This window comes from Giraffa tippelskirchi, chromosome 3 (genome assembly GCF_054371585.1).
Source record: "Giraffa tippelskirchi isolate mGirTip1 chromosome 3, T2T-mGirTip1v1.2.pri, whole genome shotgun sequence".
Taxonomy (NCBI): domain Eukaryota; kingdom Metazoa; phylum Chordata; class Mammalia; order Artiodactyla; family Giraffidae; genus Giraffa; species Giraffa tippelskirchi.
Genome location: NC_137277.1, coordinates 52,612,402 through 52,639,459, shown reverse-complemented (window position 1 = coordinate 52,639,459; position 27,058 = coordinate 52,612,402). Strand labels below are relative to the sequence as shown.

The window sequence follows — 27,058 nt, the reverse complement described above, 5'->3', positions numbered from 1 at the left end:
CAAATAAGTCATAAAACTTTTGAATGGAAAGAGACCTTTGAAATCATCTAACCCTATCTCCTCTTGTTACAGAAAGTAAACTGAGTCCTAAATGTGTAAATTTCCTTGATTAAGGTCATATAACAAGAAGATGACAGACCTCGGATTTGAAACTAGGTCTTCTCCTTACCAGGCCAGCGTTCAGCTATCTATACTGCCCCTCTAGTTACAGGGTCTCTTCAGATCGCATGTTAGTATCAATGCCATGTGCTCTCAAATTTAATGATTAACAATAATTAACCTTTGTTCATATTGTATTCAAGTCATATCATAATTAGCTTAAAGGCTGTGCCTCAAATGTGAGGTTTATTGTATTTGAAACAGACTTATATATAGTACTGTAAAAACTTGACTCAGATTAGGCAGAAAATTGTTCAGTTTTTTTCCTCTTCTATTCCCCTGCTTGGAATTTTTGTTTTCTTCAAATACTGGAGGAAGGGAGAGAAAGAAAAAGGGAGAGAGGGAATCAACTCTCAGAGGAATACAGATTTTAGACCTCTTGCTTTCTTTGTGGTTCACAACATAAGTGAAGAAGAATTAAGTGTTTTCTTTTTAAAGGTGCTTTGATGTACCACAGGCTACATTAAAAAGTAAACTTAAAGAAGGAACATGAAAATATGTTAACCAAAGGGTGTATTTTTATCTGTCCTGCTTACTTGAAAATAACCTTTTCCATGGAAAATACATAGTTTGGATCTAGATTTGACTGTAGTGATCTGTTTTAAAGTTCTAATATGCTCCGGAGCCGCTTTATGTGTTCCATCAACCAGCACATCCTATGGCATACTCTAAAGCTAGCATTCGTGTTTTCATGTTTGGGGACAAACTTCTTCCTCCAGCTCTTTATAAGCTGCTGACTGAGTCATCTAATTTAAATATCTTTGCATTACTTTAGCACACATTATTCTCTTAGCATATTTTCATTTCCTGTTTCCCTCCCACTATTTGATTCAATATTATTCTTATTGTGTAATGTGTCATGTTGCTTTTCCAAAGTTAGTTTTGCCTGACCTTTTTCTGAGTTGATCCTTGCGTACATCTTACTTAGGTGTGAATAGCTATTGTCTATGGTAATTCTTTCGACTGCGAAATTAGTTTTTCCACATTGAATAAGCTAACAAAAATTTAACTAGAATGGCATTGCCTAAATAGAGCTTTCTATACTGATAGAAATGTTCTACATTTGTACTGTCTGATACAATAGTCAGTAGCCACATGTGACTGTTGAGTACTTGAAATGTGGTTAGTATACCTGAGTAACTGAATTTTAAATTTTATTTCATTTTATTTATTTATTGCCACACCATGCAGCATGGGGGAATCTTAGTTCCCCCACCAGGGGTGGAACCCATGGGCCTGTAATAAAACAGCAGAATTCTTAACCACTGGGCCACCAGGGACGTCACCTATTTCATCTTAATTTAAATAGCCCCATTTGGCCAGTGGCTGCCATATTGGACTATACAAATAGAACATCATGTTCAGACTTTTTAACTTATAAGTAACAGAAACCAGTTTACACTAGCTTAAGGGAGAAAGAAGACATTTATTTTTACCATTAACTCTCTAGGATATGGTGGGTCTGATAGTAAACATTATGGGATCCTTGGGCACATAAAAGGACTCTTTTGCTTTATTCCATTGTTCTGCTTCTCTTGGGTCTTATCTTCTTTTACTATAGGTGGATTTTGGGCATGTGGCAGGAATATGATCACTGACAACTGTAAATTCACATCCTGCCTGTACTGTGACCCCTGCCTGTACTGGACCTTACTTATGAAAGGTTCTAGAGAAAGACACTGATTGACTAGACTTGGGTCATGTGTCCATCTTGAACTATTCATGTGGATCAAGGGACAGGCTGTTACGATTGGCCAGACCTAGGTCATTTGCCTACTTGTGAGAGTGAGTGGGGAGAGGGTCCTATTTTTGACAGCCCAATCAGAACAATTTGGAATGCAGGCGATGCAATTTTCCTAAGGAAGGAAGGCTGCTGGTTAGATAAAAACTATAGCTAAATTTTTGTGTATTAACATGATTAATTTTTATAGTTAGTTCTGTAGTCTAAGTCCAAACTCTTTAAGTTATCAGTACTAGAAATCCATCTGAAAATAGTTTAAGAGAAGTTTTTAAGAATAATTTATTGTTTTCTCATAACTAAGAAGTCTGGAGGTTATATGCCTTCAAACATAACTGATTCCAGTTGCTCAAGCAATAATTTGTCTGTCTCTTATTTCCATTTCTTCGTTCCATTTTCATCATGTTAGCTTTGTTCTCAAGCACATCTTCTTCACATAAAAATGGACCTCTGATAAGTTCAAAAGTACAGGATCCGTTTTAGGCAACATCTCCTGTGGTCCATATTTTTATGTTTAAAAGGTTATGTGCTTTCTCTGTGGCTGGGAGACAAAGCCAAATGATTAACAGTCCCATCAGAATGACCCAGAGCCCCATCTGAATTATAAGGCATAGTAAAAAGTCAGTAAGGATAGAATACAGAACAGACAAAAAGATAACATATCTTTTCTTTTTTTTAATTTTCCCATTCCCATGCTGCTTTTCACACAAGCCTGTATTTTAAAAAGTTTTAGAACTTGGACTCAAATTACTTTTTTTGATATGCTTCTTTGTTTTGGTTTGCTGTACAATAAGGATGAAATAAAGGATCTTTCACAATTTTGTTATTCACGTGTTAGTGGAATTGAAGTTTCAGGTGGAAGGGGAAATTTTATAATAGTTATATAGTATGTATAGTATATTATATAAGTAATTAGAACAAATGGAACTAAGGGAAGAATAAAATAACCCTCAGAAAATAAAAAGAATGATTAAAAATCCTCTTCTGATTTTTCATGACTCAGTTTTCTTTGAATAAGTGCATTGATATAATTCTTCAACCCATTACTGAAGTAGCATGCATTTCCCTTGCCTAACCATATTATTCACAGTCTCTGAAAAATTCAGTGATGATATCATAGCAAAACTTTAGAAACAATCTCAGTATCCACTAGTAAGGTCTAGGGGAGGAAGAGTTTTTTTTCTTCTATTTTAGTTTCTCATCTGGACTCTAACAAAAAAGATTAACACGAGAAAAACAGTTTATTTAATGTGTATGTGTCATGGAGGAAACTCAAGGATGAATACTCAAAGGTGTGGCTAGAGCTTGAGTTTATATAGCATCTTAAACAAGCAAACAAAATCCAGTAAATTTTCAGACAAGTGACAAGACAAAGGAAAAAAGGACTTTAAATGTCTAGAATGGCAGGTAGTGGGAAGGTGAATGTGGGGGGTTGATGGAAGATAAAGACTAGTCAGTAGTTTGTTATATAGAGTCCTTTGGTGCTGATAAGGGTCTAGGGTTGTTGCTTATTTTTTGCCAATTTAATCTTGTTTTTAGGCAGATGGGGGATGGGCATAGAGAACTTTTCTTGTATCTGCTTCTTCTCAATTACCTTCACTTCAAAATATTCCTTGTGCCAAAATGGCATATTTTGGAGTGGCAGATTATGTTATCCTTCAAGGAGAATGGTTAAATTTTAAACCCTTAAATTTATTTAAAATAATAATTGCAGGATAGGATCCATGGATTCTATCAATGTAAACATCATGGTTATGATATCATACTACAGTTTTGCTAAAGGTTAGCATTGGGGAATCTGGGTAAACCCTGCACAAATCTCTATATTGTTTCTTAAAACTACATGTGAATCTACAGTTATCTCAAAAAGTATAATGGAAAACTTTTAATCATAATCATAAATACAGTATATTAACATTTATTTTTACTTGTGTGAAAAGATCAAGTTAAAACCCTAGGGGAACTATAGTATAACATCATTAGATTATATATGGGAAAAAAAGAGGAGAGAAAGTACACCAAATGGTCTCAATGGTTATATCTAAATTGTTGGATTTTTAGATGATTTTTCTTTTCTTTATACTTTGCATCATTTTGTAAATGTCCTGTTATGACTGCATACTCTAACTTTTCTAATCATCAAAAAAGTGATCTTTTAAAAATACATTTAAAAATCTTGCTTTCTCAGCATGCCAATGTGAAGGAAAAGATAACCGAATTCCATTACTGAAGGAAGTTTTTGAGGCCTTTCCTAACACTCCCATTAACATCGATATCAAAGTCAACAACAATTTGCTGATTAAGAAGGTACTTAAGGCATTGCCTCCTCTGAGCGTGTTGCAATCCGATTTCACAAACTAAATATGGCTAGAGTAGGTACCTGCATAGATTGATAATGTTCAAGGAAATGTGATACTCTAGGGACCAGCATTGTTTTAAGTACTACCCTGGTAGAAGAGATCAGTCTACTGTAGGAAAGCCTTTTTCAGAGTGACTTGTCATGTCTCAGCCATGGATAAGCGTGAGCTCCTATGAACCCCCATGGCTGTGGCATTTATGTAATTAACTTCTTCCAGTTTCACTTGTTTCATTTGTACTTAGTTATGTCCAGTTACTAAACAGTTGTATTCTGTTAGATAAATCATATAATGGTAAATGTAATTTCTTATACTTTATGAAATAATTGAATTTAATTATCAGTTCTTTCAAAATTTTATACTATGCACTGGCAGATAATTGTAATCCATTTTATAGGTAAAATCATGTAAGTGGATTTACAGATAGTCACATGAATAAAATTTTGAATTTTCACATGTAGGTTTCAGAACTGGTGAAGCAGTACAGACGAGAACATATAACAGTGTGGGGTAACGCCAGTTATGAAATTGTAGAAAAGTGCTACAAAGAGGTAAGCTTCAAAAATGATACAGAATAAAAAAAAAGATACAGAATGATCTATCTTTGTTGTTGTGGTATGTCTATAAAAGTTAAGTAATTACAGTAATAATTTTTTTTAAATATCTTATTTCATAGCCTTGATACAAAGACAGATAGTATTAGATGGAAGCAGCTAACCAGAAGTTTACTAACAGACATAACGAATTTATAGATAATAGATTTAGTAGATAATAGACCTTGCAATTAAGTTCACTATGATTGGACTGGCTCACAGAATTATTATTTTCCCATGATAATATTAGTTGTTTGCCAACATGTTATTCATTTTATTATGCATACATATATGTCTTTTAGTGTCTGGTTTTGTTAGGTAATCAAAATTTTTTTGCATAATTTTGAATGAAGAAAAGTATTTAGTCCTTCAGCTTTACAACTCAAACTTTTCTTTACATTACTTCTCAAATAGAGTTAAATCATGGTTATCAGGTTCAATTCAGTTCAGTCACTCAGTCGTGTCTGACTCTTTGGGACCCCATGGACTACAGCACGCCTGACTTCCCTGTCCATCACCAACTCCCGGAGTTTACTCAGACTCATGTCCATTGAGTCGGTGATGCCATCCAACCATCTCATCCTCTGTCATCCCCTTCTCCTTCAATCTTTCCCAGCATCAGGGTCTTTTCCAAGGAGTCAGCTCTTCGCATCAGGTGGCCAAAGTATTGGAGTTTCAGCTTCAACATCAGTCCTTCCAATGAATGTTCAGGACTGATTTCCTTTAGGATGGACAGTATGAAAAGATTATCAGGTAGCATATTGAATTACAGCTATCCACCAATTGAAATGTTTCTGTTTGAAGAAAATATATCTATAAAAATTGGATATATTTTGAAATGGTACACTAAGCCTCTGCAAGCAAATTTAGCTCATAGTCAGCTAAGAGGATTTGAAATGCAAAGAGTTAAAAAATCTTAAGCATTGAAGATTCTCTTTCAGAATACAAGTGATGATGCAGAAGAAATATCATGACACAAGTTGCAATTCTAAAATACAAAGAATTCTTTTGAAAAGGCCTTCCTTCTTGGCAAAGAAGGAAAGCATAGATCCAAAATCAGCACCATTATAATTAAAAGTACAATCAAAAGTAATGAGGCTCTAATTAAAGCAAGTACTAAGTTTTATTTATCTGTGTACAAAAGGACAGAACAGAATAATTACTGGGCCGAGTGACTTCATATCCTCAAGAATATAGAACTGAGACAAAAGCAAGATAATATACAGGAGGCTTCATGACCTGCTAATCTCTGTGTGTGTGTGTTAGTTGCTCAGTCGTATCTGACTCTTCGCAACCCTTTGGACTATAACCGGCCAGGCTCCTCTGTCCATGGGATTCTCAAGGCAAGAATACTGGAGTGGGTTGCTGTTGCCTTCTCCAGGAGATCTTCCTGACCCAGGGATTGAAGCTGGGTCTCCTGTATGGCAGACATATTCTTTACCCTCTGAGCCACCAAGGAAGCCCCTTTTTACATCATTCAATTTTTTTTCAAATTAAAAATAGTGATAATAGCAAATGCTGGAGAAAATGAGAAGAAACTGGATCTCACATGCATTGCTGGTGGGAATGTAAAATAGAATAGCCAGTCTTAATTAAATGAGTAGTTTCTTAGAAAACTAAACATATATTTAGCATATTAATCAGCAATCTTACTCTTGGGCATTTATCTCAGTAAAGTGAAAATGGTGCACATGAAAGTAATTATGCATTTAATTAAGGAGGTAGCAGGCATCATCTGTCGTGATGGAGCAGTTCTGTGTCCTGACTGGTGGTGATTACACATATCTATACATGGCTTACAGCTGCATCTAACTACACACATGCACAAATGAACACAAGTTTTAAAAACGGTGAAAACTGAGTAAGGTCGACAGTCTAACAGTAACATATCACTGTCAATTCCTGGTTTTGATACATCTGGTTACGGATGGGGCAGCTGAGTTAAGAATAAATGGGACTCTAGTATATTCTTACAACTTCCTGTGAGTCTATAATTATTTCAAAATAACATGTTCACTTTTGGCCCAGAATCACAGAACTTTCCCCTTGATTCACGTATTTTTCTGGACATCTCTGGCCTTCTGTCATTTTAGAATTTAAAAACTCCCAAGATTTTAGCAGTAATTTTCAAACACGTTAGTAAGAATGTCTCAACAATAATTGTCATTTGTACTATGAACATGCTATATAATTCATGCATCTTTTATAATTCTTAAATTATGATGTATAAGAATTTCATATTAGCTCTTTAATTCCCAGATGCTGGAAGCTAAAAATATAAAAGAATGGGAGGAGGGTGGAATGAATTGGGAGATTGGGACTGACATATATATGCTACTATGTATAAGATAGGTAACTAAGAAGAACCTACTGTATAGCACAGGGAACTCTACTCAGTGCTCTGTGATGACCTAAATGGGAAAGAAATCCAAAAAAGAGTGGATGAAGACTTCCCAGGTGGTAGTCCAGCTAAGACGCCATGCTCCCACTGCAGGGGGTCTGGGTTTGGTCTCTGGACAGAGAACTAGATCCCATGCCACAACAAACATCCCCTGTATCGCAACTAAGTAGCCAATAGATAGATATATATTTTTAAGTGACTGAATGTTAAATAAAATAAATTATGTTTTTGCATGATTTTTTCAATATATTACTTTTATACAGAAACATTCAAATGTATAAAAATTTTTATTTGTTTGAAAGATAGACATAGGGGACCTGGGGGAGGGGAATATGGGGATTTGTTTAATATTAGTATAGAGTTTCAGTTTTGCAAGATGAAAACGTGACTTATTTGCAGCACTTTTAACATATATCTGTATAATATCCTATTTAAAATATATATATATGTATAGTTATTGAATATGTAGAAGGTTACTGAATATTTCATATCATTATTTCTTTATCTTGTTCCATTAAATTTGGTATGTCTAATCTCTAGTGATAAAGACTAGGACTGACAGACAGGACTGTCTGTCAGAAGTGGACAGAGTAGAGAATGCTGCAGAAGTGGAGAGTGGAGAATGGAGAAACTGCAGGACTCCAGGATAGATCCTGACCCGTCTGTCAAGCACCAATCATTTCTAAGTGTGGTGTGTTTGGAAGTGGATGTTGATGATTTAGGGAATACTTTTAACAGATGTCAAGATACAGTCTTGGGAGATTTTGAAGGTTGTGGAATAACCCTCTGATGTTGTTTGTGTCGTTTAGAATTCAGAAATTCCGATACTCTTCAGTTTACAACGTGTTCTGCTCATTCTTGGCCTGTTCTTCACCGGCCTCTTGCCCTTTGTGCCCATTCGAGAACAGTTTTTTGAGATCCCAATGCCTTCTATCATATTGAAGTAAGTGATTACCCTGTTTTCATCAGTTATCAATTACTGGAAAACGAAGACAATGACTTAGAAAGATTGAAAGCGGGAGGAGAAGGGGACACCAGAGGATGAGATGGTTGGATGGCATCACCGACTCAATGTCCATCACCAACTCCCAGAGCTTGCTCCAACTCATGTCCGTCGAGTCGGTGATGCCATCCAACCATCTCATCCTCTGTCGTCCCCTTTCTCCTCTCGCCTTCAACCATTCCCAGCATCAGGGTCTTCTCCAATGAGTCAGTTTGTCCCATCAGGTGGCCAAAGTATTAAAGCTTCAGCTTCAGCATCAGTCCTTCCAATGAATATTCAGGACTGATTTCCTTTAGATTGACTGGTTTGATCTCCTTGTGGTCCAAGGGATTCTCGAATACTTCATATTTGTGTAACTTCTCTACTGGATATAAAGCCTTGCTTTTCACACACTAATTTACTGTTAATACAAAGATAAAAATGTATAAAACACTTAGAGCATTGCCTGGCAAATAATAAGCACTCAATAAATGATAGCTTTTATTGTTAAATTATCTTTTATCATTTTTCTTTGAGAAAGATCTTCATCTCACAATCCCACACCCTTAGAATGTCATTCCTAGCTGTAAATTTCTCTGGAGCTTGTGGGGAGATCATTTAAATGTGGTTTCACCTGCATGAGAACTTTTTTTATCCCCACAGAACTATAAAAAATCAAGCTGAACATACAGTAATCATTAGAAAATATCAGTAAGAAAAAGAAGTTGGTTAGCACTCTTGTACTCAGCATCTGTATTTCATGCTTGTCTTCCAGTTTGAGTTTGTTAGTTATGTGTATGCTTATTTTATCTATTCCTGATTATAATAGTATTTATTAGCAATTTCTGTAGCTGTTTCTCAGACAAAACAACAGAAATCGCTTTGTTGACAAACTATTTTCATTTGCTAAAGTAAAATAATTCCTAGCCATTTATCCCTAAAGTACTTCGCTTTCCTCTGGTCTAGAATGCACTATTGTGCTCTCAAGATCATCTCCAGGTGTTCCTTTTAGAAGGAAATGTTATTAAATTACAGATGTGAATAGATTTCATAGAATTAATTTTTTTCTTTAAAAAGTGATTATGGATTAAGACACTGGTAGAATATTGTGTTTGTATTTTTTTTTTAATGAAAGACAGTGGATACTTCCTAAGGCAACGTAATAGTTTGTGTTTAATGAGGTAATTACTATTTCAAGTTTTTAAATTCTTGGAATTCCTGAAATTGCAATTGGGACTTTCTGCCACGGGTAGAGTTAGGAGAACAGAAGGAGTTTATTTAGAAAGCTTCAAATAAAAACTGAATTCAGAGAAAGAGAAAAAATTAAGGACTCCCTTGGTGGTCCAGTGGTTAAGAATCCATCTGCCAAGGCAGGGGACATGGATTTGATCCTGGTTGGGGAAGATTACAACATTCTGAGGAGCAGCTAAGCCCATGAACCACAACTCCTGGGCCCACATGTCATAATTGCTGAAGCCCGCATACCTAGAGCCCTGTGCTCTGCAACAAGAGAAGCCACTGCAAGGAGAAGCCCACGCACTGCAACCAGAGAGTAGTCCCCGCTTGCGACAACTGGAGAAAGCCTCTGCATAGCAATGAAGGCCCAGCACAGCCAAAAATTTAAAGATAAATTAAAAAATAAATAATAAAATAAATTTTTAAAAAATGAATTTAAGTTGGGAGACTCGAGTAATCCTAAAAGTGTAGACAAGAGGAGTTAGAAAGGAAACAAGAATCAAGATCTGGGGAGAATGAAAATCACTGTGCAGTTTAACTTTGAAAGAGGCTGAGCAGTCTTCACAGTAGAGAGACTAACTAGTCAGAGAAGTCTCTGGGCATAGCCCAAAATTAATGATACAGGTGGTGCTCTCAGCATCAAAGAGGTTGAAGGAACTCATTGTAGGTCTGAAAGTCAAGTGTACCTTTCAGTAGGAAAGATGTCTTAAAAGGATGGGCCTAGGTCTTCAAATATTGAAAGTGAAAGGAAAAAATGTTTTTAGGGTTTTTTTTTTAATCTCATTTTTACCCCAAATATCTTTTAATACATAGTAAAGTTTGGCTATGTGTTTACATCTACTGTATACAAAATTACAGCAGACAAGGCAAGAGAAAGAGGCCTCACCAAAAAAGAAAGAAACATGGGTTCTGGGTACCCGGGATCTCCAGAAAGACAACTTTTAAATTTTAAACTTTGAAGAATGTAGCAAAAAATTAGCTTGAAATCATGAAAATAGAGAATCCAAATGGGCTTTGTTCTAATTTAATTTTGTCCTTTCCCAAATTTTAAGATAGGACACTGAAAGATGAACTCCCCAGGTGGGTAGGTGCCCAATATGCTACTGGAGATCAGTGGAGAGAGAACTTCAGAAAGAATGAAGAGACGGAGCCAAAGCAAAAATAACACCCAGTTGTGGATGTGACTGGTGATGAAAGCAAGGTCTGATGCTGTAAAGAGCAATGTTGTATAGGAACGTGGAATGTTAGGTCCATGAATCAAGATAAATTAGAAGTGGTCAAACAGGAGTTGGCCAGAGTGAACATTGACATTTTAGGACTCAGTGAACTAAAATGGACTGGAATGGGTGACTTTAACTCAGATACAGCCACGAAATTAAAAGACGCTTGCTCCTTAGAAGAAAAGTTATGACCAACCTAGACAGTATATTAAAAAGCAGAGACATTACTTTGCCAACAAAGGTTCTAGTCAAAGCTATGATTTTTCCAGTAGTCATGTATGGATGTGAGAGTTGGACTACAAAGAAAGCTGAGTGCCAAAGAATTGATGCTTTTGAACTGTGGTGTTGGAGAAGACTCTTGAGAATCCCTTGGACTGCAAGGAGATCCAACTAGTCCATCCTAAAGGAAATGAGTCCTGAATATTCATTGGAAGGACTGAAGCTGAAGCTGAAACTCCAGTCCTTTGGCCACCTGATGCGAAGAGCTGACTCATTGGGAAAGACCCTGATGCTGGGAAAGATTGAAGGCGGGAGGAGAAGGGGACGAGAGAGGATGAGATTGTTGGATGGCATCACCGACTCGATGGACATGAGTTTGAGTAAACTCCAGGAGTTGGTGATGGACAGGAAAGCCTGGAGTGCTGCAGTCCATGGGGTCGCAGAGTCAGACACAACTGAGCCACTGAACTGAACTGAACTGAAGCATATACCAAGTACAATCAAGGCACTGATTTTTGTTCTTGAACTTGTTTTATCCACTAATATATTCCTGTGTTTCTAGTTTAACTTTTATTTTCCCTCAGGCTGAAAGAACCACACACCATGTCCAGAAGTCAGAAGTTTCTCATCTGGCTTTCTGATATGTAAGAATTTTAGTTTCTTGATATACAGATTATTGTTTTAACTCTTAAAGATGACGTTTATAATCTAGAGCAGAGTTTCTACGTGTAATTTGTAACAAGGATGAGTTGAACATCGACTGTACAACTGGATGTGTATGAATCATTTAGAACTAGCTTAATTATTAGTCACAAAACCTTAAGAGGAATTGGGAGATAATCTCGTCAAACTCAGGAGAAAACTGAGTACCTGGCTACCCAAACTTAATTGATTTACTTGGTGTGTTAGTAGCAGACCTGGGATATATACCCATCCCCTGCTACTTACTCACCGTTTCCACTAGCCTGCAGTCAAAAACATGGTGAAAAGAAGCGTGTAAAGCAATACAACATATGTAAGAGTGTATATTGACTAATGGCACATTTCTAAGGAAAATCTACACTGAGACTTAACAGCAGAATGGAAGCCCCACCTATACTAAGTGGGCATCTACTTTAGAGAAAATGCCTTAAATTCTAAGACATGTTGAGTGTAATTTTAGGTAAAACCTACCTCCATTTTGCTTTAAAATGGAACCTTGGGGACTTCCCTTATGGTCCAGTGGCTAAGACTCCATGCCCCATTGCAACACAAAGGGACTGGGTTCATGCCTGGTCAGGGAACTAGATCCCACATGCCGCAACTAAGAGTTCACAACTTAAAAAAGTCCTACATGCCACAACTAAGACCCAACACGGCCAAAGAAAGAAAGAAAAGAAAATGGAACCTTGAATGCCTTGAATGCTTAAATAATAGTCGTAAATCACAACCATTTTTTCCTTAGCTCCTCTTTCAGAGTTTGAAAACTAGTTTTATCTTTTCTCTGTGCCACAACGTTTATTCTTTTTTGCTTTATTCCTGATGTCATTTGTAGTTTTTAAGGATGCTTTTTTTTTTTTGGCCCTACCACATGGCATGCAGGATCTCAGTTCCCCAATCAGGGGTTGAACCTATGCCCCCTAACCAATGGACCACCAGGAAATTCCCAAGGATGCATTTTAGCTGATGTTAAATGCATATGATTTTTCATTTCTACTACTTAATCATTCTAGTAGACTTAACAGAATAGAAATAATATGTATAACTTTTCAGTACAAAAAGCTTTCATCTTGCTCAAGTGACTTATATTCTAAAAGTTCACTTTTCAAGTTATTTGGAACTGAAAAAAAAACTTTTTTTTCTTTATAAAGGATAGTGTAATTAATGAACATTACGTTTCTAAGATAACTCACAAAAGACTAATTCATTTTGTAAATGGACTGTGACATTATAGAATTTGACCCAAGTTCACTGCCTTATTTTAATTTGGAAAGTTAGGAACACAGACTGCCTAGTTCTTTCTCACTCTCAGTATGGAGCCAGCAGGATAAGTGAGGAAGCCTGGTCTCCACTGAGCTGCTTCAGGAAGAATGGCAGCAAAGAGTAGAAAGGAGATCCAGCAGTTAAGGTATAAACTCATCCATGACAGCTATTACTGCTTGAGGCCGTCCCTTGCTTATATCGCTGATACATCGAGATTAAATCCAAGTAGGGATTAGAAAACTCTAAACTGACTGAATTAGAATTGAGGACTAATTTTAGTCCTTCCTTGGGACTAAGGAGTACCTAAATCTTTTATGCTTTTCTTTTCTAGTTTACTAATGAGGAAAGCTTTGTTCGACCACCTCACTGCCCGAGGCATTCAGGTAAGTTTTTGTAATGATGCATTTTAGAAAGAGCATAGTTTACCAGTTCAACACAAGTTTAAAGGGCAGTAACTTCTCACTGACTTGATTTGGTCCTAACTCTGCTGCTTTTACTGGTTCTCATATGAAGACCTTAAGCTCTGCCTTATAGTTAACAAGACAGTATTGGTGTTTCAGTAGCTAGAGTTCACCTATAGGTAAGTGAGAAGAACTGAAGCCAGAGGGTGGGATAGTCATATTTAGTGAGCAAAGTGGAATTTGTTTAAAGGGCTCAATGATTTCTTAAAATTGCAGAGTTTTTTTGTTTTTGGCTTTTATTTGCTGCTTTTTTTTTTTTTTTCGGCATTTATTCCGAGGACGTAAGTTTTTTGTTTCTTCAGTTTTTTCCTGGGTATCTTTTTCTTCTGTACAAGCTCCTCTTCTGGTTTAGGAACGATCATCTGTTCTTTTTCAGTAAGGATCATTTCAGTGGGGCATGGAGAGCTCATGTATGGGTTGATCTGATCGTGAGCTCTGTAAGTCCTGTCCCACACCTTGGGAGCTTTGCTCACCAGGATGTGCTCAGTGACCAGAGAATCTACATCTAGAATCCACATCTAAGCCTTTAAGTTCAGCATGACTCTGCATTTTTGAGCATGTGCAGTAAAAATTCAGCACTCTTTTTGGGCCACCGGCCCACTGTCCAGCCCCACTGTGCATACCTAGCACCTCCACCATTGTAATGATGGAATGGCACACACGTTGCTTCTGTAAAGTTGACATCCTTCAAATTCTTGGTGGTTTTTCAGATATGCATACCCTTAATGGCCTGGGCAGTTTCACAAGTGTTCTTAAAGGGAGTGTGAAGATTTGAACCTCTTGATGTACATGATTTTGTGGAGTTTTCTGGGTTAAGTGAATAGTGGACCATTTTTAGAGGTCACCTCAGACCACTTACCAGGAAAACTTTAAATTGCAGGTTATTAAAAGGTTGTTTCTAAGTGTACTGAGATTGTAGTGGATGCATGCTAACATAAAGATAATTTGCTGTTTTAACATTTCTTCTCATACTTCTCATTTTTTTAATTTTCAGGTGTACATTTGGGTATTAAATGAAGAGCAGGAATACAAAAGAGCCTTTGATTTGGGAGCAACTGGAGTGATGACAGACTATCCAACAAAGCTTAAGGATTTTTTACATAATTTTTCAGAATAGAAAAGGAGGTACTCAGAAGCATTCAAAGAAAACATGACAAGACCTAAGAGAAAATTTTTTCACTATTTCCCTAGGCCATTTCCAGAATGGTAAAAGGTTTAATCAGTTAAGTGTTTATTACCTCATTTTTAAGCCTGTCTGAGAATGTAGAAACTATATATTGTATATTTATTTTAAACAATATTGCATATTTTACATTTGTAAATAGTTTGTTTAGAAAGATAGTTGTTTATGAGATGTAAGTAGAAGATTATTGATCAAGATTTCTGTATTTGATGCAGTATTCTACTATCATAAGTAATTCTGAAATCAAAGGCTATTGGATAAATTTGACATTAGCCTTCACTGGAATAAGATCAACTAATTAGTAAGACAGAATTATTGAAGGTCATTACAGCTATTCAAGTTGTCTCATTATTTCTAGGTACACCTTAGTTAAAGGGGAAAAATATTTTGGAAAGACAGCTTGGAAATCAGTGATGTAATTATCTGACAAGTTGTACATTGTTAACAGAGGCAGACTCAAAGAAATAACTGAAAGTTTATTACATGATCAGAAATAAAATCTGTAGACTGAATTCGACTTTCTTGGTTGCTGTTGTCAGGAGGGACACTCTATTTGGATTCTTTTTCAGGTGTGTAACAATTGTGCTGTATTTCTTTTTTTGGTAAAAATTAAAATTGGACTTAATAATTGTAAATTAAGACAAGATGCTAATAGTCACATTTTTGTTTCCTCTAACAAAATGTACATTTTCCATTGTTAGCAATGACCAACTGTTTGGGCCTACATCTAGATTTTAAATAACATCTTGAGTCCTAATAATCATAACAAACTGATGAAAGTGCATATCATTGTGTCTAATACTTATAGGATAAACCACCTGCTCTTGATCTTTAAGAATTTATTCTTCTGAGTAATAAGTGGGAACAGGATTTCCCAAAGCATTAGGCATCACTTTCTCAGATTTTCTAATGTGACTTCATGTAAATCTTTTTATCATCTTTTTGACTTACTTTCATGATCTCTTTGGAAGGTAAATATAACCTGAAACAATAAGCATCTTAGACCTAGATTACACCTCTCATTTGGACTTTGCCAGCTAACAGTTATGAAGGATAATCATACTCTCCCACCTGTCCCTGGATGACATAAGTAACATTTGTTTTTTTGTTTAAACTGAAATAAAAATTTCAAGAACAAAAGAATTCATTGGTGTTTTCTTTTCTGCCATTATAATTCCAAATATGATTTATAATTTTTTTCCAGAATTTAATGAGCTGGTAAATTGATAATATAAGTAAACACCCCTGAGACTTCTCTCTCATAAGGAAAATAAAATATGGAAACATTTTTATGGTAAATTGCCTCTTGGCATTTGAATAAATAACGTGGGCAGATAATCCATTAAATCTGTCATTTTCACTTTCACTTATATAGCTTATGGTTATAGTTGCTAGAGATGCTTTTGGTCATCATTGATATAATTCTTTTTTATAGTTTCCCCATTCCAAATTTGCTTTGTTGTGATTCAGTTATGATGCAGCTCATATTATAGGACTAGCATATATTTTGTGTCAATCAGTAAAAGAGAAAGTCCCCACTATGGTAAAGATGTTTAGAAAATCATGGTTTAAAAGTTTGATGATTTTATAATCAAGGTGACTTCAATTCACTTAATAAAAGTATAGTATCTATAACAACAGAGTTCACATTTGTCATCAGATAACATCTAAATGTTGCTTTTCTGATTAGGGCATCACATTTTAAAAGATGTTTAAAAGATTATGTCTCATAATGAGACATAATGGCACACAGCATGATGGGAAAGCTAGAGAAGTGGTCAAAAGATGTAATTAGATCCTTTTGCTGGGATAAAGGTGGCACTAGATTTGATAGACCCTGCTATAGGTCTAGTCCAGCATACCAATAGAATTCTAAATACATGCCAGTGGACAACAGTTGGCAGGTTGGTTTGAGGGAATTTTAATTTGAAGTAGCAAGAGCTTCTCTGTAGGAATAGATCTGAGGCATGTTATGAGGTAAAACAGGACACAAGTTAGCAGAACTAGGATCCAGAGCTTGGAAAAAACCTCATTTAATAGAACTGAAAGAACAGAGTATAACACTGGACTAATTACAGGGTTAAGTTGGTACTGAGTACCAGAGCTGTTCAACCTCTCCTTTCTGGCCAGGACAGGTTCTAAAAATTGGGGTGGGGCCCTGGCTATAGGTGGCCATCTAGTCACCACAACTGTAGAGATAAAATCACTGCAGTGGGTTAGGAAAAGACAACATAAAATATAAATCGTAGTGAGTTGCCCTAAAGTTCCGGGAGCGAGCAACGAGAATGAGGACAGAACACGGAATCTGGTGCAGTGGGTCAGGGGCCCTGCAGCCTCTGTTGGACTGAGGTGCAGAGTCCACTCTGAGTCCAGCTGTTATTCCTGATTGCAGACTACAAAACTTTCTTTGATCTGTCTTTCCCAAGACACTACATTGACAAAGTCCAGATCTCCTTGTTTTTACCCCAGGCCGTTCCCTTGTGGGATAGTCTCGGGAACAGTCAGCAACTGTGTAGGCAGTGTTCATACCTAACGCCGACCCGCTGTTCCAAGGTCCATACTTTCATGATCCCAGTCATATTCCCTTGTGGGTCTGGCCTTGGGGTCTTTAAGAAGGCTATTATTCTAAGAAAAACATGAAAAATGTTTTTCATCATTGTTGATAAATCATCAACACAGTTTCTTGATATATGCTGTTTTTCCAGGTGCTATTTCTATGAAATTTCTCAAGGCTGTGAAAGTACATTAGAAATTCCCACTACAGTAGTGTGAAACCATTAACACAAAATACAATATGAATGATTCTGCTTTGAGTTGTACAACATGGTGGCCCTGGAAAAGTTAAAAAAAGAAAAAAAGATCCACCATGGATAAAAGTAAAAATTTCCTTTCCAATTAAGGAGAGAGAGCCATGAATACAAGGTTGAAGAATTTGTTGTGAATTGAAAGTTGTGTGTCAAGTAGGTGGCTAAAATTAAGACGTTAAAAACAAGAACTGAAATGGCTGGGCAGTAATATAACATCATCATTTCAGTACCACAAGGAAAATGTAAATAGCAGTCAGAGGCCAGGCACCAAAACAAGATCAGGACTAAAGAGGTCAAGGAGCCAAAGAGTTCAGGATGCTGGGAGCATACCAAGACAATTCACAAAGCTAAAGTGATGTTTAGCTCACTGACAGGATAATGTTTGAAGAGTTGGGTCATCTTATAATCTGAAATAAGAATGTAAGCCTAGACCAGAGAACAGTCCAGACACCAGGTCAGAAGGCTATACAGACCCAATTAACATGAGATTGCATAAAAATTAATTTGGCAATAGTTCACCATATGGAAACTTGGAGCAATCCAGGCATGAAGTAATAAGGGTCCAGATGAAAGGGGTGGCCATGTAAGTAAGGAAACAATGCATTTACACATCTCTGTAAGGGAAGAAGTAGTAAGAGTTGGTGACTAGGTGAGCTGAAAGGAGAAGGGGAAGTTCACTACTGACTCCGAAGCTGCAGGAAAATGGGGAACTTGGAGAGAGGGGAACCTGTTGGGTGGTAAAAATGGTATGTTTTGGATACTCTCTGAAATGACAGAAAAGCATTTGAATTTAGGTATATTAGCCTTAAGCATGAAAGGATAGGTCTGGAAGAATAGATTTAGGAGTTTTGTGTACATTATAGGTATTGTGCAGCTAGCACTTTAGACATGATTTTATATAGTTCCTTCTTGGTATTCTGCTTGCAATTTGAATAGGTTGCTATGCCACCAGAGGTTGCCTGCATTGTGAATAGCATGATTCATTCTATAGTGAGGTTGAATGATAAAATTCTTTCCCGCTCACTCATGTCCTTCTCTTTCAAAACCCTATCAAAAAGTTTTCTTTTGATAGAGAACTCTTAGCAAAACAGGCATAGTAGTGTACATAGGTCAATATCAATCTCCCAATCCACTCCCCCACCCCCGCCAACTTGGTATCCATACGTTTGTTCTCTATGTCTGTGTCTCTATTTCTGCTTTGCAAATAGGTTCATCTGTACCATTTTTCTAGATCCAACCTATATGCGTTAATATACGATATTTGTTTTTCTCTTTCTGACTTACTTCACTCTGTATGATGGTCTCATGTTTTATATTATGTGACTTTTACCACAATAAAAAAATGTTTTAAAAAAACAGCCATAATTTTAGCTCATTGCTTATGAAAAATAATACAAATACATTGGTCTTGTTTGTCCACTAGTTTTTTTTTTTCCTTCTTATTGTATGCATATCATCCATTAAAATTCCTGTGTCAGTACTACAAGTTGGGTGGTATTATATTATCCTTTTTTAAAAAGAATGACTGGAGGCCAAATGCCTCTCCAATTCACAGTGCTAATCAGAGTCCAATCTGATATTCAAATCCATGCAGTCTGACTTCAAACCATGTGAGTCTAATCACTGTTTCACTTTTTGTTTCTAAAATCTCTTGAGTCTCACAATCTGGAGAAATATATGGAGATATTTGGAAACAAATATGCATGGACTAGTTTTTAGTTTCTTGAAGCCCTGAGACTGGGCCTTCTGCTGGGATGGTTATGATAACACGGGACTGAGCAAGTATAGCTGAGCAGGTTTCACAAGAGTTATTCCACTTTTTCTCTGTTTCCTACGTGAGTTTCACATAAATTTTGACTTAAAGTTTCCTGCAAAAAAAAATTTTTTTTGCTTCTATAATCTTTGACAAAGATCTTTCTCTCTTCAGCCTTAAGTAGAACCTCCTTCGCTTCCTTCCTCTTTCTAAGCCTTTTTCAGATTTATGGTCCTTTATGGTCAAAAACTTTTCAAAAACAGTCAATGAGTTGGGGATATGAACAGTTCAGTTCAGTGGCTCAGTCGTGTCCGACTCTTTGCAACCCCATGAATCGCAGCATGCCAGGCCTCCCTATCCATCATCAACTCCCGGAGTCTACCCAAACTCATGTCCATCGAGTCAGTGATGCCATCCAGCCATCTCATCCTCTGTCGTCCCCTTCTCTTTCTGCCCCCAATCCTTCCCACCATTAGGGTCTTTTCCAATGAGTCAACTCTTTGCATGAGGTGGCCAGAGTATTGGAGTTTCAGCTTCAACAACAGTCCTTCCAATGAACACGCAGGACTGATCTCCTTTAGGATGGACTGGTTGGATCTTCTTGCAGTCCAAGGGACTCTCAAGAGTCTTCTCCAACACCACAGTTCAAAAGCATCTATTCTTTGGCACTCAGCTTTCTTCACAGTCCAACTCTCACATCCATACATGACTCCTGGAAAAACCATAGCCTTGACTAGACAGACCTTTGTTGGCAAAGTAATGTCTCTGCTTTTAAATATGCTATCTAGTTTGGTCATAACTTTCCTTCCAAGGAGTAAGCGTCTTTTAATTTCATGGCTGCAATCACCATCTGCAGTGATTTTGGAGCCCCAAAAAATAAAGTCTGACACTGTTTCCACTGTTTCCCCATCTATTTCCCATGAAGTGATCTTAGTTTTCTGAACGTTGAGCTTTAAGACAACTTTTTCACTCTCCTCTTTCACTTTCATCAAGAGGCTCTTTAGTTCTTCTTTGCTTTCTGCCATAAGGGTGGTGTCATCTGCATATCTGAGGTTATTGATATTTCTCCCGGCAATCTTGATTCCGGCTTGCGTTTCTTCCAGCCCAGCGTTTCTCATGATGTACTCTGCATATAAGTTAAATAAGCAGGGTGACAATATACAGCCTTGACGTACTCCTTTTCCTATTTGGAACCAGTCTGTTGTTCCATGTCCAGTTCTAACCGTTGCTTCCTGACCTGCATACAGGTTTCTCAAGAGACAGGTCAGATGGTTTGGTATTCCCATCTCTTTCAGAATTGTCCACAGTTTATTGTGATCCACACAGTCAAAGGCTTTGGCATAGTCAATAAAGCAGAAATAGATGTTTTTCTGGAACTCTCTTGTTTTTTTGATGATCCAGCGGATGTTGGCGATTGGATCTCTGGTTCCTCTGCCTTTTCTAAAACCAGCTTGAACACCTGGAAGTTCACGATTCACGTATTGCTGAAGCCTGGCTTGGAGAATTTTGAGCATTACTTTACTAGTGTGTGAGATGAGTGCAATTGTGTGGTAGTTTGAGCATTCTTTGGCATTGCCTTTCTTTGGGATTGGAATGAAAACTGACCTTTTCCAGTCCTGTGGCCACTGCTGAGTTTTCCAGATTTGCTGGCATATCAAGTGCAGCACTTTCACAGCATCATCTTTTAGGATTTGAAATAGCTCAACTGGAATTCCATCACCTCCACTAGCTTTGTTCATAGTGATGCTTTCTAAGGCCCACTTGACTTCACATTCCTGGATGTCAGGCTCTAGGTGAGTGATCACACCATTGTGGTTATCTGGGTCATGAAGGTCCTTTTTGTAAATTCTTCTGTGTATTCTTGCCACCTCTTTTTAATATCTTCTGCTTCTGTTAGGTCCATACCATCTCTGTCCTTTATCAAGCCCATCTTTCCATGAAGTGTTCCCTTGGTATCTCTAGTTTTCTTGAAGAGATCTCTAGTCTTTCCATTCTGTTGTTTTCCTCTATTTCTTTGCACTGATCACTGAGGAAAGCTTTCTTATCTCTCCTTGCTATTCTTTGGAACTCAGCATTCAGATGGGAATATCTTTCCTTTTCTCCTTTGCTTTTTGCTTCTCTTCTTTTCCCAGCTATTTGTAAGGCCTCCTCACACAGCCATTTTGCTCTTTTGCATTTCCTTTCCATGGAGATGGTCTTGATCCCTGTCTCCTGCACAATGTCACGAACCTCTGTCCATAATTCATCAGGCACTCTGTCTATCAGATCTAGTCCCTTAAATAGATTTACTATTTGTCACTTCCACTGTATAATCATAAGAGATTTGATTTAGGTCATACCTGAATGGTCTCGTGGTTTTCCCTACTTTCTTCAATTTAAGTCTGAATTTGGCAATAAGGAGTTCATGATCTGAACCACAGTCTGCTTCCGGTCTTGTTTTGGCTGACTGTATAGAGCTTCTCCATCTTTGGCTGCTGATTTCAGTGTTGACCATCTGGTGATGTCCATGTGTAGAGTCTTCTCTTGTGTTGCTGGAAGAGGGTGTTTGCTATGACCAGTGTGTTCTCTTGGCAAAGCTCTATTAGCCTTTGCCCTGCTTCATTCTGTACTCCAAGGCCAAATTTGCCTTGCATATTTATGGTTGCATAAATTATGGTAAATCCAAATAATGATATTATTAAAATATTGATGTCCTATATCTACTGAGGTAAGATATTATTAAGTAAAAAGACTAAATCATAAGACTATATACTCTGTGATCAAAAAATATTTATATATGTCCATTTAAAAAGTCAGTGATAGCTACCCAAGTGTTAGTTGTGGTTTTTATGATGATGGAATTATGAGTGACTTATTTTTACTTGTCTAAATATTCTAATTTTTGTATAACTGAGATTAATTTTTTTTTTTTTTTTTTGGCTGTTCCTGGACATGCAGGATCTTAATTCCCCACCAGGGATTGAACCTGTGCCCTTACGTTGCAAGCACAGAGTTTTAACCACTGATTTATTTTTCATTTTAAAAATAATTTTAAGGCAATTATTTTTAAAATAATTTTTTTAAAAAAGCCTTTCTAGCTAATATAGAATTGTTTGATGTCCAGGCCTTAGCAGATGACTCTTCTTCAAATTCTTGAGGAGAGAAACATTCAACTGCCAAAAAATCCAGATTGTCTGCTTAACCACTGCTTTCCAACAAATCAAGAAAGAGGGATTATGGCTTTGATTTGGGTATGATCCAGAAATTATCTGGACCTTTTTAAAAAATTCATAATTCCACAACTCAGAAACATTTTTTAAATTAATTTTTTGCTTTATTTTATTTGATTTTTTACAGTACATAGTTCGGGAGGTTTCTTTTTTAATATTTATTTTTTACTTATTTGGCTACACTGGGTCTTAGTTGCAGCACGTGGATCTTTTTAGTTGCTGCATGCAAACTCTCAGTTGTGCCGTGTGCAATCTAGTTCCCTGACCAGGGATCAAACCTGGGCACCATGCATTGGGAACACAGAGTCTTAGCCACTGGACCACTAGGGCAGTCGTGTTTTGGGGGATTACACATGGTCTTGATCACACCATATATGTACTTTTCAGGTTTTTTTTTTTCCTGCTTAGTATCACATGAACAGTTTCCCACGTTATAAATTATTTTTTTAAAAAGTAGAATGCCATTTAACCAAGTAGATGTGCCATAATTTACTGAACTATTTCCCTGTCATTAGAAATTTGTTTCTAATTGTTCATATTATAAATAATGCTGTGATGAACATTCTTATATACTAATATGGATATCTCACTCCCTCACACCCAATCATGAGATCCTAGATATCAAATATATTTACTTCTTTTCAACCCCACTGTCACCATGCTTGTGCAGGCCATCATCATCTCTAGACTGAACAATACAACTTCTTTCTTTTTCTAATTTTAAAAGTGAAAGTGAAAGCTGCTCAGTTGTGTCCGACTCTTTGTGACTCCATGGACTATATATAGTCCATGGAATTCTCCAGGCCAGAATACTGGAGTGGGTAGCCTTTCCCTTCTCCAGGGGATCATCCCAACCCAGAGATTGAACCCAGGTGTCCTGCATTGTGAACTGATTCTTTACCAGCTGAGACACAAGGGAAGCCCAAGAAGACTGGAGTGGGTAGCCTATCCCTTCTCCAGTGGATCTTCCCGACCCAAGAATGGAACTGGGGTCTCCTGAATTGCAGGTGGATTCTTTACCAGCTGAGCTATCAGGTTTTAATGTAATTTATTTTAAATAGGTAATATATTCACTGGTTCATATAGTACAAAAGGGTATACAGTGAAATTTCTCTTTCCCCTTCCTATCCTCCAATCACTGAATTCTCTCTCCTGAGGAAGTAGGAAATCAATATTATCACATATTTATGCAGTAGGTATTTACTGAGCACCTCCTATAGGTCAGTCACTTATTAGACCTGGAGCTATTAATATAATGGTAAGCAAGATATATGGAAATAGTATATAGACTCATAGATCTTACATTCAGTTTGAGAATACAAACAAAAATTAATTTCAATTGAAGCAAATATTATGAAGAACATAAACTATGGACTGAGATAAGGAATAACAAGTCAAGTTTATTCTAGGTAAAATGGTCAAGGTAGCCCTCATTGAGGAGGTAGCATTTACACTGAGATCTAAAGCAAGAGGAATGGACCAATTAAAGAATAGGAGGAAGAGCACTTTGAGCAGATAGAAGAGCTTATACAAAGGCCCTGAGGCAGGAAAGAGCTTGGTAGGTACTAAGAATAAAAAGAAGAGGAGAGAGAAGGGTCTTCCCTGGTGGCCCAAGTATTAAAAATCCACCTGCCAATGCAGAATACCTGAGTTTGATCCCTGGTCTGGAAAGATCCCACATACCACAGGATATCTAAACCCAGCATAGAGTCCATGCTGTGTAACAAGAGAAGCCACCACAATGAGAAGCGCGTGCACCACAACTAGAGAGTCGCCCCCGCTCGCCCCAACTGGAGAAAAGCCCCAGCAGCAACAAAGACCCAGCATGGCCAAAAATAATAAATAAACACTTGTTTAAAAAAAAAACAGAAGAGGAGACCGATAGAACATAGTGAAGAGGTTGGCTTTGGCTTTTCATGGGAAGAAGACTCTTCCTCCATCGTAAATGGAGAGAAAGAAGGGACAAATTGAAGGTGCAAATAAAAGCAGGTCTTTGTTCTTTGTTGGTGGGAAGATTAGAGTTTTCATCCAATGTTTTCTAATTTCTTGATGATAGGTGAGCCAAAGTCTTTGATAAAACTGAGAATGGAGAAAGGGGTGCTAAAGGTTTGAGAAAATAGGAGGCTTTCTGTAATAGTCATCTTGGGAAATGGGAATGTGTTCCCATTAGAGAAACATAATGGGGCTCTTGGGATGCTCTGATGCTAACTTGAGGCTTGAGATTCCGCCTTGGACATGAGATGAATTCAGCTGTCATTTATCAAGTCACCAACCAGAGAGTTGATCATTTGAATTAGGAAAAAAAAAAACTCTTGAAGAAAGTAAGTGGGGAAAGAGTAAGGAGAGCATTACGCCTTAGAATATGCTCAGAGAGAGAAAGTGGGGACTGAGAAATAAGAAGCAGAGAAGCACAGTGTCCTCAACCACAGCAAAGTAGAGAATTTAAGAGAGAAAGTGTTGGGAATTCCCTGGTGGTTCAGCAGTTAAGACTCCCCACTTTCGCAGCTGAGGGCCCAGGCTGGATCCCTGGTCATGGAACTAAGATCCTGTTAGCTGAGAGGTAGAGTTAAAAAAAAAAAAGTCCTAAATAATTTTTAAAAATAAGAAAGTGGTGGGCTTCCTTGGTGGTTCAGTGGTAAAGAATCCACTTGCCAATGCAGGAAATACTGGTCCGATCCCTAATCTGGGAAGATCCCACGTTCTGCAGAGTCACTAACCCCACGTGTGCTAACTTTTGACCCTGTGCTGTAGAGTGTGGGAGCTGCAACTCCTGAGCCCACATGTGGCAACTACTGGAGCCCATGCATCCTAGAGCTTGTGCTCCACAGGAGAAACCAACACAATGAGAAGCCCTCACACAACTAGAGAAGTGCCCACACAGCAACAAAGACCCAGCACAGACATTAAAAAAAAAATTCATAAAAAAAAAGAGAAAGTGATTATCAGCAATGTCCCTATCAGAACATTGAGGTCTAGGAAGGTGAGGGCTGGACAGGATGACTGCATCTGCTTTAAAAGCAGGCCTCCCTAACTGGGGTTCATTTATCCCTAGATTTGATGGAACTGATACCAGACTGCAAAGGGATGAAGAGGACTGAATGGCACTAAATGAGGCTAGTAAAAATGAGCCACGTATGCAAAGAAACTGGAGAACCAAGACATTTGAAAAGGCAGCAGTGTCAAGTGAGATATGTCCTAAGTGGGGAGGTTTATAAATGTGTGAAAAGAAGAAGGAGCTAGTGGAGACAGGCTGGAAATATTGGAGAGAAGACATGAGCAAAGATCCTTTTCAAAACTGAATAGGCTGTAATTTATTCAACAAATATTTATGAACGCCTGGCAGGCAAGGAGCCTGGATGACAGATGTATGTGAACCATGTAGAAAAATTCTTGCCTTCCTTGGTGTGCACGGTCTAGTTAGTAGCTAATCAAGAGTTGACAGAAGTGGAGGGAAAGGTATCTTTCTCATACTTCAAGGTAGACTGGGAAGTATAAAACACTGGGAAGTTTTGCACTTAGTAGAAAATAGGAGAACTAAAGGTAGTGTATTAGTCTGCTCAGGCTGCCATAGCAAAATACCACAGACTGGGGGCTTGCATGACAGAAGTTTATTTTCTGAGGCTGAAAGTACAAGATGAAGAAGGTACCAGGAGGTGTAGGGGGAGGGCGGCAGTGTGCTTTCCTGGTGGCCCAGTGGTTAAGAATCTACCTGCCAATGCAGGGGACATGGGTTCGATCCCTTGTCCAGGAAGATCCCACATGCTTCGGAGCTACCAAGCCCACACACCACAACTACTGAAGTCCTAGCACCCTGGAGCTTGTACAGCACAACCAAGAGTAGCCCCCACTCCCCACAACTAGAGGGACTAAAATAGGAAATCTAGTCTGCCCAGGGATTGTCAGAAACTGCTGTGTATCTCCCAGTTTCCTAGGATACCTACTTGGAAATGTACATAGACAGCTGAAACCAAATAAGCCTATAGGTTGCTAGAGAAGGGGAAAAAAACCCCAACCAAATGCCTTTTTAAAAATTTAAATTCAAATTAAGCTTCAAGTAACAGTGAATTCAAAAGTTTTGATAATATGTTACATTTATATAACTACTTAGATTTTATTTACTTTTACATACACTTTATATTCTCATGTGTTTCTCAAAATAATCTGGTTGAGTAGTTGATACTACTATATCATACCTCCATTTTTTAGATGAGACTGAAACTGGGGGAATTTATAGTCACTGGACTGGAATTGGTGTGATTGGGCCTCCTTAACTTTTGTGCGTGCTAAGTCGCTTCCATCGTGTCCGACCCTTTGCGACCCCATGGACTGTAGCCCACCAAACTCTTCTGCGCATGGGATTCTCCAGGCAAGAATACTGGAGTGGGCTTCCATTTCCTTCTCCATCTTAACCTTTGTACCCACTCTGATTTTTCTAATTTATCTTCAATTCACTATTCAGTGCTAATAAAACTATCAAAAACCAGATAAAGGGGAGGTTGTATTATGATCCTGCGAAAAGTAAAATTGCCAGATTAAAGCTGCAGAAAAGAAAATTTCCATACATCAAATGTATATATTGTTCTCTGACATGACATTTCTTTTTTATTGAAGTATGCTGCTGCTGCTGCTGCGAAGTCACTTCAGTTGTGTCCGACTCTGTGCGACCCCATAGACGGCAGCCCACCAGGCTCCCCGGTCCCTGGGATTCTCCAGGCAAGAACACTGGAGTGGGTTGCCATTTCCTTCTCCAATGCAGGAAAGTGAAAAGTGAAAGTGAA

At 37.7% G+C, this 27,058-nt stretch overlaps 1 protein-coding gene across 4 annotated transcripts in view; it reads left to right on the top strand.

Moving 5' to 3' along the window:
• The window catches only part of GDPD1 (glycerophosphodiester phosphodiesterase domain containing 1), a 50,084-nt gene extending 34,433 nt beyond the window's left edge, over window positions 1-15,651 (top strand). For 3 of the 4 annotated variants that reach the window (XM_081585079.1, XM_081585083.1, XM_081585082.1), the window contains exons 5-10: window positions 4,086-4,204; window positions 4,716-4,805; window positions 8,058-8,191; window positions 11,490-11,549; window positions 13,199-13,250; window positions 14,323-15,651. In XM_081585079.1, coding sequence (XP_081441205.1) covers window positions 4,086-4,204; window positions 4,716-4,805; window positions 8,058-8,191; window positions 11,490-11,549; window positions 13,199-13,250; window positions 14,323-14,445 — 578 coding nt within the window. In that variant the 3' untranslated portion in view covers window positions 14,446-15,651. The remainder of the gene's footprint in view (window positions 1-4,085; window positions 4,205-4,715; window positions 4,806-8,057; window positions 8,192-11,489; window positions 11,550-13,198; window positions 13,251-14,322) is intronic. The other variant, XM_081585080.1, reaches the window with a different exon arrangement.
• The last annotated feature ends 11,407 nt before the right edge of the window (window positions 15,652-27,058 follow it).